Source organism: Vombatus ursinus, unplaced genomic scaffold (genome assembly GCF_900497805.2).
Source record: "Vombatus ursinus unplaced genomic scaffold, bare-nosed wombat genome assembly UNPS02014499.1, whole genome shotgun sequence".
Lineage (NCBI taxonomy): Eukaryota > Metazoa > Chordata > Mammalia > Diprotodontia > Vombatidae > Vombatus > Vombatus ursinus.
Window position 1 is genome coordinate 62,981 of NW_020954277.1, and position 12,748 is coordinate 75,728.

At 45.0% G+C, this 12,748-nt stretch overlaps 1 protein-coding gene across 1 annotated transcript; it reads left to right on the forward strand.

Moving 5' to 3' along the window:
* The first annotated feature begins 474 nt into the window (after nt 1–474).
* On the forward strand, nt 475–12,121 carry LOC114042508 (zinc finger protein 566-like). The gene is made up of 6 exons (XM_027861190.1): nt 475–680; nt 777–1,021; nt 2,815–2,909; nt 5,570–5,696; nt 6,524–6,640; nt 10,108–12,121. The coding sequence occupies exons 1-6, from the start codon at nt 475–477 to the stop codon at nt 10,914–10,916; spliced, it is 1,599 nt and encodes a 532-aa protein (XP_027716991.1). The 3' UTR covers nt 10,917–12,121.
* The last annotated feature ends 627 nt before the right edge of the window (nt 12,122–12,748 follow it).

The window sequence follows — 12,748 nt, forward strand, 5'->3', positions numbered from 1 at the left end:
CGCCTGTTAATGGGTCGATGACACGCGGTAAGATACAGACCAATGGCTTCACTCCTCTGGAATTCAGTTTCCTAGCCCTGCGAGGATGCCGGGAGCATCGGCGTCCTCTCGGACAGCGGAGCCTGGCTGTCCTGGGTCGGGCGCAGACACGCGGAGGAAAGCCGGCTGCAGGACTCCTCAGCGGCCCGGCAGAAAGGGGCGGTGCACGTGTGGGGACCTCCAGGAGGGCCCCGGGAAGGAGAAGGAAAGCACGTGCTGCAGGAGGGCTCCGGCGCTCCGAGGGGCCGCCTTCGGGAACGCACGTGCTCTGAGCGCAGCCGGGTGTACCTGTGGGAGAGCCTGTCCCAGGCTTCGGGGGGAGCTGTATGTTTTGCAGAGACTCTCCTGGAGGTAACGCCTTCTAAATAACCGGAGTCAAATGCCAGTTAAGCTTGGCTGGCTGATTATGTGGGAGCACGCATACTGAGAGTGGGGATGCAGAAGCCACCTGCTGGGGAGCTAGTGTGGGGGTGGAGGGCAGGCCCAGCGCCTGGGCTGCAGTGGGATCCTAGATCGGGAGGCCATCGAGTCCAGCCCCCTGAGGGTTACGCGGCTTGCCCCGGGGTAGCTGAGCGCACGTGTCTGGGGCAGGATCCCAGCGCAGCCCTGCACTGTGTCCGCCACGCCTCCAGGCGGCGCAGGTCGGGCACTTCCCTCCTTCACTTGGGCATCTGCCACTCTTCCCCCAGGAAGCCTCCCCGCCTGTCAGGAGGAGAAGACCCCAGCTAGGGAGCTAGGAGTGAGCCCCAGCAGGAGGCGCCCCCCGGGACCTCACCCTCTCTCCGCCTTTTCACCGCCTTTGTCCGGCACACGCGCAGAAGCCTCCCCGGGTCTCGCGACTACGACTCCCACAAGGCGCTGCGGCCAAGGCCGTTACCGCTTCCTTCCCGGAGTTACATGATGCAGGCGCGCGTCACCGGGGGAAACTTCCGCTTTCGCTCCCTCTTTGTTTGCCGATCCTCCGGATTGTTTGCTCCACCCGGTGAGTCTCCCTCAGCTGCCCTGCGACCACGTGACGCCGCCTCGAGACCCAGGCTCTTGGCCCCGCCCCCGTCGCGCCGGTTCTGGGCTTCGGCCAATCAGCAGCGGTTCCGAGCGCCCCGGCCCCGCCCCTGCGTTCCCAGTGGGCTGGGCGGGCTGCGAAGGCTGCCTGTCCCAGCTGGGGGGGAGGGGGGGCGCGCCTCGGGCTCGCTCCGGGCAAGGGCCGCGCGACCCCTGCTCCGGGCCTCGTCCGCCCAACCCCCGGATGGCCCGCCCCTCGTGAGCCCCTGGGCCGATCCCGGGCGCCCCCGGCCGGCCTCGCCGGGGCCCGGGCCGGATGCAGCCCCGGCTCGTCGTGCGGCTTCCCCCAGACTCCGGGCCTCCGCTCGTCGCCGGCGCCTGCCTCGGACTCCTCCGGCCCACCAGCCGCTGCCCCCCAGGACCCCCGGGCCTGCCGTGCCTCCATGCCTCGCTGCCCTGCCCCCGCAGCCGGGCGCCCTCCCCTGCACCCCGTCCCCCTCAGGTGCCTTTTAGGAGCTGCCCTTCCCCGCGCCGACGTAAGTTCTGCGGTCCGGGAGCCGGCCGTCCGCTCGTCCGTGAGTCCCCGCGGCCGGGACACGGCAGGGCTAGCCTTCCGGCAGGCCGAGGCGCGAGTCTCCCATTGCCGAGGTCTCGTAATTGGTATTTCCTGCTCCCATCCTCCCTTGCCTGGTCTATTGCAGTAACTTCAGCTGCAAAAGCTTACCGGTTTTGTGACCCCGGGCAAGTCATTTAACCTCGCTGCCTCAGTTTCCCCATCTGTAAAATGAAGGCAGTAATGCATGAATCCTGAGGATCAGAGGAGATGGCACATGTGAAGGGCCCTGCAAACCTGAAGTGCTATAGGATGCTGTTCTGAATTGGAATCCAGACTCTTCCCCCATGCGACCCATTCTTCACGCAGCTGTCAAAATGAAATCCCAAAGTAGGGGCCTGACCCCGTCATTCTCCTTCGTAAACTCCACTGTTTCCTTATTACTTCGAAGGAGAAAAAAAAAAACAAACAACTTCTGGGGCTGGCATTTAATACATAAGTTATCCCCTATTCACCTCCCTTAACTTTAACCAGATTGACCTGCTTTGACTCCCTCACAGCACCCCATCTCTGATCCTGTTTCTGGAATGTTCTCCCTCCTGCCTTTTGTCTCTTAGAGCCCTAGTTTCCTTCAAAGCTTAAATTCAGTTATCTATATATCAGGTTTTTCTCGATCCTCTCTAACTCTAGTGTCTTTTCCCTGTCCCAGAGTTAATTTGTACTTCTGTATTTATTTTTACATGCATATACATGTACATATTCTCTCCCCCCTATAGAATACATGCTGCTTGAAGGATGGGTTTTGTTTCTGCTTTGTCTTTGTATCTACAGTGCCTAACATAAGGTTTGGCCCATAGTAGGCACTTAATAAATACTTGTTCATTGATTGGAGGTACCCCACTTTTACTGCATGCAGTCTGAACCTCTGGACCCCAGGTCTGACCTCAGAGGAGAAGAGCTGGGCATTGGCAGCTGTGTAGCCTGCCTTCTATGACTAGGTTGTGACTCTCCCCGTGGGACTGGTATGTGCCTTCTCTTCTTCCCGGAAAGAGCGAGCCAAAGTGATAGCCCTTGTCTCCATCCTTGGAGCACACTGCGTGCTGTGTACTTGCTGCCTCTGACTTCTTTCCCTGTCGGGAAGTCCACAGGTGTTTTAGCCTAGACGGCTGGGATTTGCAAAGTTATGATGGTCTCCCTGATGGATCTGCTCTTTTCCCTAGCTGTGCCTTCTGACAACTCTGCTCTTCCACAAGAGAAGAGCACAGAGGAGGAGGAGGGAATGGCTGATGTATTTCTGACAAGCTGGCTCCACCAGGTGAGATCACAGACGCAGAGCTGGGAGAAATCTCAGTCTCTTCTAACCTGTATATTTGGAAGAGGGAGAACCTGAAGTCTAGGGGACAGCCACTTTGCACAGAGTCACTCTGAGCTGTAGTTCAAACCCTCTCTCCAAATCCAGTTTTCCTCCTCTAGCACCCTCTGGCATTTTCTCTTTCCTGAAATGTCCCTCTAGTTCTCTGATACATTTTGACTTACTCTCAGGTTGGAACCCCAGAGACCTGGATGCTGCACTCGATGGGTATGTACCTGATTGCCTAGAATCCCTCTCCTTTTTCCCACAGCTTTCATTTGCCCAATCAGTACTATTTGCCTAGTACTCAGCTATATGATATAAAGGAATGGCCTTTTTGTGTATGCATTGTGTATAAATGTCTATGTTTAGGTACACCTATATACACATACATATATACGCATGTATGTGCATATAGATATACTTATGTACCCATATGGTCTCCCCAGTAGATACTAGCTCCTTGAAGGCTGGGAATGTTTCATTTTTAACTTTGTATCCTCAGTGTCTAGTGTGGTGCCTGAGTGTGAAGGCCATTAAAAGTCAAACAAAAGATTTTATAGTTGATCTTGGAGGCAACAGGGAGGCTTTGGAGTTTATTGAGTAAGAGGTTAACATGCTCAGGTCATCCCTTTAGGAAGATTACTGTGACAGCAGATTGGAGGATAGACTAGAGTGGAGAGAGATTGGAGGTAGGGAGGCCAACCCGAAAAACCAGAAACCCTAACTCTACTATGGTAGGGGGTTTATAAATTCTTGTTGATCAGTTGACCCAGATAAACATGAGAGGGGCCTTTAAGTTAGGATCATTTGAGTTTAATTGGTCAGAAGTGATAAAATTTGTCTAATATTTGTTAGTTGCACAGTTGATCTTTAATATCCAAAATAAGTTGGTAGAAACATTTCCCATCAGATAAGTTCATAGATGGAATATTACATCGTCAGCTGAGGATATCTAGTTCCACCCCCCGCAAGTATAAATGTTTTTTTTCCTACCTGTTGGTTTGGCTTCATGTTTGTTGATCAGAGGTAGGTTTCAGCATCAGGGATGGGTGCCTAAGGAAAAATAAATGAGAGATAGGTGGACAGGTGAGTGAAAAATACAAAGAATGCACATAAAGCTCATTGATTGGTGAATGTCAGCTCTTATGAAAAGCAGCAAGGTAGAACATATGGAATCCTGCCTCTAACATTAGCTGTGTGACCCCCAGTAAGTCACGTAACCTCTCTGAACCTATTTCTTCATCTGTAAAATGGAGCAATGTTAGCACATGAACTGTTGGGAGACTTGAGATAATGTATGTAAAGTACTTTGTCCACTTCTAGCATTTGTCAGCTAAAGACAAAACTTAGTGGGGAACTGAATGCAGACTTAGGTAAGGGGAGGGGGGCAGTTGGAGTGAGACAAAGACATGTGACCGAGTAGAGTTTTGCAAATAAAAGTAAAGTGGACTAAAATGCACTGGGGAGTAGCAGCTTTGAGCAAAGCCCCAAGTGATGGTTCTTGTGTGTTTGGTTAGATTGTGTGAGATCCTTGAATACAGTGACAAGAGCCATTTGGGATTGCTACATGAAGCAGGCACATTTTAATTTAGCAATGTTAAATTGTATAATTGGAAGACGTTGCAAGGGAGAGTGTTCGTTGTTTCATAGGAATGGTAATTAACTGCTAAGAAGAGTCTTCACTGTGTTGCCTCTGACTGGAAATTTCTGCTTGCAATGTTGTTTGTGTGGTATGTCTCATTACCAAATGTATGTAGATTATGCCCGCTGTGGGATTTGTGGGTTTAAGAGTGGCAGTCTCTGGGAAAAAGTATGGCAAGGTGAGACTGAACCATAAAGCAATGCTCTGAATTGTGTGGTGTAATGAATGGTGAGTTGGAACTTAAACTACCCTTCAATTGCATCTCCATTCTGATTACGTGACTGTGGGCAAAGAATTTGTCTTCCCAGAGGCTCAGTTTTCTCATCTGTAAGATGGGACTGTAAGTACTTTACCTACCTCACCACGTTAATGTGAGGAAAATACTTTATAAACCAAAGGGTCGTAAGAGATGCATGGAAGAGGAAAAAAGGTCAGAAAGAACCATAAACAAATAGGACAATTGGGAAAATGGCATGTTGAATTTATTACATATGTTTAATATATATTTGAATATAAGTACATGCATATTTATTTTTATCATATCATTCCCATCTATTTATGTATGTTTAAAAGAAAAACAGGCTCATGTATGGTCCTCTTCTTCTGTTGCACTATGTCTCTGGAAATGTCCATTTTACTTGGTGCTTATTAAGTTAAGATCCAATAAAATAAGATAAAAAAAATCAGGGTGAACATTTCTTATCATGAGAAGTAGAGTCTAGTGGGGTCAAGTGAGTTAATATTTGTAAAGAACTTAGCACTGTCTGGCACGTAGTAGGTGATTAATAAATGCTGATTCCTTTCCATTTCCCTTAGTACAATGTATAAGGCACATAATGAGTACTCTCAATAAATACCTTGTTTCAGAACCCTCTATACTCTTAAGTCCCAATCTCTAAACTTCCGTTCACTTTCCCTTTCACTAACATCCATGTGAGGGACAGCCTCTGGCTAAGCAGAAATGTCTTCTATGTTTCAGGAGTCAGTGACATTCAAGGATGTGGCTGTGGATTTCACCCAGGAAGAGTGGAGGCATCTGAACCCTTCTCAGAAGGAACTCTACAGGGACGTGATGCTGGAGAACTACAGGAACCTTGTCTTCCTAGGTGAGGACACTGTCCTCCCCTAGTGACTCAGGAAATGTTCCCTGTAGTCCATTAGGGTGTCGAGCAATGTTTATTTGACATAACAGAGAGAATAGAGAACCCTCATCTTTCTGCTCCCTATTCTCAGATATTACTTTGTGAAATTGGGAAAAGCCTGTTCCCCATTCTTCATTGCCTTTCAGCACTTCTTAAACTAGCTTCTTAAACAGTTTAAGAAGTGCTGAGGGGTCTTGAGTGGAAAAAGTTTAAGAAGCCCTGCCTTATATCGAGGGCAGTACCCAGGGTAGATATCTAAACATGGAGAAGATCCTGGTTTTTTAAAGGAAAAAGGACGAGTGAAATTATTCTCTTTCTGATTCCAAACCCAGTGTGTGAACTATACAGCCATTCCCCTCCTATGCACACCCTCCTCCCCCACACACAAAAAAATCCCCTAACGACAAGCATAAATAAACCTGCTCCCAAGGAGCACATTATAGTGCAGAGATTCCCAAACTCGTTTGACTCCCTCTCCTTTCAAAAAAAATTACTCTGCCCCCCTGGGGTTAGGTTAGGTTGACCCGTATTCAGTACTCCCCAATTGCACCGAAGGGCACTACCGCCCTCTGGATTGGTCCAGTACCCCCCACCCCACCCCGGGGTAGTATCGCCCACTTTGGGAACCTGCATAGAGCAGCCTTCAGAGGGTTTTGGTGTCACCCCGTGATCATCCTGTAATGCCTTCTTTTCTCTGGAGAAGAATGGGCTTTAATGGAATTCTGAAGTGATTCTCTGTCCTTGGTGCTTTTCATTTTTCATGAGTAGTTTTCATCCTGTTTCCACACTAGATGTGATCTCTCAGCTGGAACAAAGGAAAACGCCATGGATGCTGGGGAGAGAAGACCCCAGAGGCCCCTATATGGGTGAGTGCACAGGAGCTAGGCCGGCAGGAGCTATTGCTTTAGGTAAGCTCTTAATCAGGAGGAAGCACCTTAGGTACCTCAGGGAACTCCCCTCCAAGCCCCAGGCCTTGTAGCAGGGCTAAAACTGTTTAGCAGAAACTCCCTTGTATTCTCAAATGAGCGTCAAACTCTTAACGGGTCATTTTTCTTGAATCATTCCTTCATGTTTGCCTCAGTGTCCTCAGCAAGAGAAAACTCTTTCTCATATTTCTATGGACTTACAGCAGTGACTATTTCTATAGAGTTACACAGTAGACATTACTTGCCCCTCCTTCCCTGATCATTCCTAATAGATCTGTAGCACTATCCTAGGACTTGATGTAGATGCAAGATAAAGAAAAATATATTCTTTACACTTTAGTTGTGTGTCTGCTTAGCAAATTTAAGACAAATACTGGAAAGAGCAGATGACCATCTTTTCTTATAACACAGAAGAGACCTTAGATTCTCAAAGGCTATGTTAGGGGATTGATTGTAATCTGCGGTGGGTCTTGCCAAGCTTAAAAGCTTTCTGGTACTAGCCCAGAATGTCTGTTGTTAATGGACCCACCTGGCAAGTTCAGAAGAGATTATACTCAAAGTAACCATGGGCTGATGAAGTTTTGGGCCAGAGCAAGGCTAGAAGACCATCTGGTAAAGGATAAGGGAATAGTGATCTTTGGATTAAGGACCCACACAGAAAACCACACATCTTGGAAGTACTTAAAGATGGCTTTTGGCCCCAAATTCCGTCCAGTCGAGGTCTTTGGGGCTTGAGTCTGCTGTCTTCTAGAGTGTTAACTACCCCTTCACAGCTTGATGTCATCATCAGATTTGATAAGCATTGTCTTCTCTGTCCTCAAGTCATCTGATAAAAATATTGAGGAGGAAGGAACAAAGGTATTATAGTACAGGAGGCACCAGAAAACTCCCACCAAATTAGTATCAATCCCTTGAGCTCTGTCTTTAGGTAGGAGAGTTTGATCAGACACCTAGTGACACATTCATCTCCCATCATCAAGATTATTGGGAAAGGTTTTTTAAAATGTGTTTGTGAAGTCTAGATACATGACAGCTAGGGTATTCTCCTGATAGAGCAGGAGAACTTCCCACTCAGTACAAGAAAGGAGGCTTATTTGCTGTGGCTGGATCTCATACTTTCTTTACTTGTTCTTTAATTTGAACAGGCTTTGATATCAAAGTAATAATCATAGCTGATATTTGTATAGCCAATGAGGAGTGAAAAAGCTCTTTTGCTTAGATTATCTCCTTTGATCCTGACTGCATCCCTGAGATGTAGTCAGCCAGTTAAGTCAACTGGGGCTCATTCAGCACTCCTTGTCCTGGTTTCCCAGGTCCAGAAGCTGAAAGTAAGCCTCCCTCTTTTCTGATTCCAAAACCAGCACTGCTTGCCTTTCCCTACATCATTGCTCTCCCTTCCAACCAGCTGGAATTTTCATAATCCACCTCTCATCTGCCTTTCACCATTTTTATAGAGCCTCCCTTGTTCTCTGTGATTTTCAGATTTTTAACAGTAGATCTTTAGTCACATATACAAATCATTTTAGGCAGGTAGGTGGCACAGTGGATGGAATGGTGGACCTGGAGTCAGGAAGACCTGAGTTCAAATCTGGCCTCAAATATTTACTAGCTGTGTGACCCTGGGCAATTCACTTAACCTCTGCCTCCCTCAGTTTCCTTATCTGTGAAATGGGGCTGATAATAGCACCTGCTTCCCAGGCACATTTTGAGAATCAAATGAGATGTAATTTGTAAAGCACTTTGCAAATCTTAAAGCCATATGTATTGTTATTGTTCAGTTGTTTTCAGTTGTGTCCAGCTCTTTGTTACCCCATTTGGGGTTTTCTTGGCAAATATACTGGAGTGGTTTGCCATTTCCTTCTCCAGTTTATTTTGCAATTGAAGAACTGAGGCAAACAGGGTGAAGTGACTTGCCCAGGGTCACACACCTAGTAAGTGTTAGAGACCAGATTTGAACTCGGGAAGATGAGTCCTCCTAATTCCAAATCCAGTGCTCTATCCACTGCTTAGCTGCCCCCATAAGCCCTACATAAAGTGCTATTATTATTGTCGTGTGATGTCATTGTTTTGGTCAGTCAGCCAGGAAGCATCTCTTTAAGTTCTTACCGTGTGCCTGGCACTGTGCTAAGTTCGGAGGATACTAAAAAAAAAAAAAAACAACCACATTTCCTCAGGGAGCTCACATTCCAGTGGGGGAGAACTGTGTACCTACAAGGTTTACACAGGATAGATGGGAAGTGATTTCAGAGGGATGGCACCAGCATGGGGCAGGGAGACAAGCAGGGGAGGACTGGAAGAGGCTTCTTACAGGAGGTGGAATTTTAACTGGGTCTTGAAGGAAGCCAAGAAGGAGAGGTAAAGGGCAGCATTCCAGGGAGGGGGCACAACCAATGAAAAGGCATGAAGTTGGGAGAGGGGAGTGGCATGTTCAAGGAATCACATGTTGGATCGTAGAGGAGAAAGAGAAGAGTAGAGTGCAAGAAAGCTGGGAAGGTAGGAAGCCCTCAGAGTTGTGAAGGCCCTTAAAAGCCCAACAGAGACTTTGCTATTTGACTCTGGAGGGAATAGGAAGGCACTGGAGTCAACATGCTCAGATTTGCTCTTTAGGAAGATCACTTGGCAGCTAATTGGAGGATAGACTGGGGAGGGGAGATTTGAGGTAGGGAAACCAACCAGAAAGCTATCACAGTTCAGGAATAAGGTGCTGAGGGCCTCTGCAAGGGCAGTGATTGAGGGACTGTGGGAAAAAGGGATGTCAAGATCACATGTTGTGAAGGTAGAAATGACGAGAGGTAGCAGCAGATCTGCTCTGTGCCAGGCCTCGATGTCTGAACTCATTAAAGTCACTTCAGTACTCTCGTACTGTCTCTCAACCCAGGGCTTAAGTTTCCTCCAGTGATGTTTGAGACGCACCGTGCTATTATGGAAGGAGCTATGGACTAAGTAGTCAGTAGGTCCCAGTTATAATCCCAGTCTTTCCATGTTATCGTTTTGGTCTTTGGCAAATCACTTACACTGAACCTCAGTTTCCTTACATAATATAAGACCTGCCCTGCCTACTGCACAGAGTTTTGAAAGAACAAACTAAATATGTGAAAGTTCTTTATAAATTATAATCACTACACAGTTATAAGTGTGAGGAGTGTTTTATTTGTTTTTTGCTTTCAAGGTTGAGGATAATTATCTTTGATGAGAAGGAACAGATTTTTTTTTTTTTTTTTTGGAGGCAGTTGAGGTTAAGTGACTTGCCCAGGGTCACGCAACTAGTAAATGTCTGTGGTCACTCAAGTCCTCCTGACTCCAATGCTGGTATTCTATTCACTGCACCACCTAGCTGCCCCAAGAAGGAACAGATTTGAATGTACTGTATGCTTTCTTCTAGAATTAAATGCATAAAATAATCTTCTAACAGGAAATGGAATAGTGATTTTTTTAAAAATATATTTCAGATTGGGAAACTAAACCTGAAGTAAAGAAACCAGTTCTACAGGTGGACATTGATAGGGATAAATCATCCCTGGAAAAATACACAAGGAATAATTACCAGGATTCCAAACTGGAAGAAGACTGGGATTTTGATGATAAGAAACTTTCTAAGCATAATGAATTTGGAGAGTCATCTCACTATAATTCAAACCCTTTTCAGGATCATATAACAGATATTATAGAGAGAATTTATGGATATGATGAATACAGGAAAGCCTTCATCCATCTTACTAGGTATCAGGGAATTTATACTGGGGAGAAATTTCATAAATGTAAAGAATGTGGAAAATCTTTTACCTGCAGCTCATCTCTTAAGTATCACTATAAAATTCATACTGGAGAAAAACCTTTTGAATGTGAAGAATGTGGAAAGGCCTTTATTCTACGAGCACAACTTACATCACACCAGAGAATTCATTCTGGAGAGAAACCTTATGAATGTACTGAATGTGGCAAAGCTTTTAGGTCCAACTCATCTCTTACCTACCACCAGAAAATTCATACAGGTGAGAAACCTTATCCATGTAATGAATGTGGGAAGGCCTTCAGGTCGAAAACACAGCTCAATTCCCATCAGAGAATTCATACTGGAGAGAAACCTTATGAGTGTAATGAATGTGGTAAGACCTTTGCCCAGAGCACACCACTTACTACCCACAGGAGAATTCATACTGGAGAGAAACCTTATGAATGTAATGAATGTGGCAAAGCTTTTAGATATAACTCATCCTTTCTTTACCATCAGAGAATTCATTCTGGAGAGAAATATTAATATAATAAAGATGTAGAGGCCTTCCTTTGGGTAGAACATGCCTTACTTCCTGTCAGAAAATTCATATTAGCAAGAAACCTTATGAATGTAATCAATGTTAGGAAGTCTTTGGCTGGAGAACATAACTAGCAAAATATTCATCCTAAGAAGATTTCTGAATGTGGAGCAGCATTCATTTGAAGCTTATCCCTTACCTGGTGCAAGAAAACTCATATTGTAGAGCAGCCCTGAAAGGGTAAGCAATAAATCAAAAAGCATTGTTGCAGCTTGGACAGGAGTCTTGTGTGCATTTCTCCCACCATTTAGCAGTAAATGCTTTCTAAAGGGGTAGTTTTATGAACACTCAGCAGACACAACAAAAAAGATGAAGGATAACTCATGCACAAAACTGATGTATTGAAGCCACATTTGCTGGGCTGAAAGTTTTGGTTTCAGTTAACTGACTTCTTGACTTCATATCAAGATACAGAAACAGGAGTAAGTGCCAATAGCTGAAATGTAGATCCGCAGAGAAAGCAGTAGCCCAAAGGAAGATTGTTGATATTTCCTCATATGTAGGGGAAATCTTGCTTCCTCACGTGGGCTGTGGCATCGTTTTCAGTTTTCCCCAGGTCTGGAATCTCTGCTCTGTGGAACCTAGGGGCCAGGCTTCTATTGTGTTTCCAGAGGACTGTGCAGAAGCCTGCCTACAGACAAAGGGGATAGTTTTTGAAGGGCCCCCCCGCAGCCTTAAGCAAAGTCAATGAAGAGTGAGACTTGGGGTATTTCTGACACACGCAAAAGCTACATATGAAGATATGTAGGTATTGATATAAAGATGTAATATAGCCATAGATGAAGAATTCAGAGAACATGCAAAAACTTCTATGAAGTGATGGAAGAAAAAAAGTATAGCCTAAAGGATAGTATGCATGTTGACTATTACAATATAAATGGAGACAGCTTCAAAATGTGTAATGTGTGGTTATTTCATATATATAGTATGTATATTTATACATACATATATGTACATTTATCTTCTAAATGTTTTCCTAATTAAAATCATAACACAGTAGAGAATAGAAGTATACAAGACTTTAAGTGAAATAGAAGAGAAAATAATCAATGCATCTAATATAAAGGGTAACTCAATTGGGGGGAAAATCCTTGGCATCTCATATTTCTGACGAAGGTCTGATGTCTAAATAAATGGGAAGTTACACAAATATGTGACTGAGATCCATTCCTTACTAGATAAGTGGTCAAAGAATATGGAGAAACAGAACTCAAAAGAACTGGAGATGATTATAAAGCATGTGAAAATTGTTCCATATCAGTAATAATAAGAGAAATACAAGTCAAAACAAATCTGAGGTTTCACCTTACACTCAGCAAATTGGCAAAGGTGACAAAGGATGGAAGTCAGTGTTGGAGAGACTGAAAAGACAGGCACAATAATATGTTTGTGAAGCTATGGTTCCAACTATTCTGTAAAACAATTTTGAATTATGTGAAAAACTGACTTTTAAATGTTCATACCCTTTTACCCAGAGATGTTACCATTAGGCTTATGCTAAAGAGATCAAGGATAGAAAGAAAGAATCAATGTATGCCAAGATATTTATAGCACTATTTTTTGTGGGTAGTGAAGAAGTAGATAAAAAGTACATGTCCATTGACTGAGGATGGCTAAGTAATTGTGGTACATAAATGTAATGGAATATTATTGCCTTGTAAAAATGATGATTAGGAAATGCAAGGAAACATTGGAATATTTGTCTGAATAAATGCAGAATGGGGTAAGTACAACCAAGAAAACAGAACTACAACAATGCAGATGGCAAAAACAATTG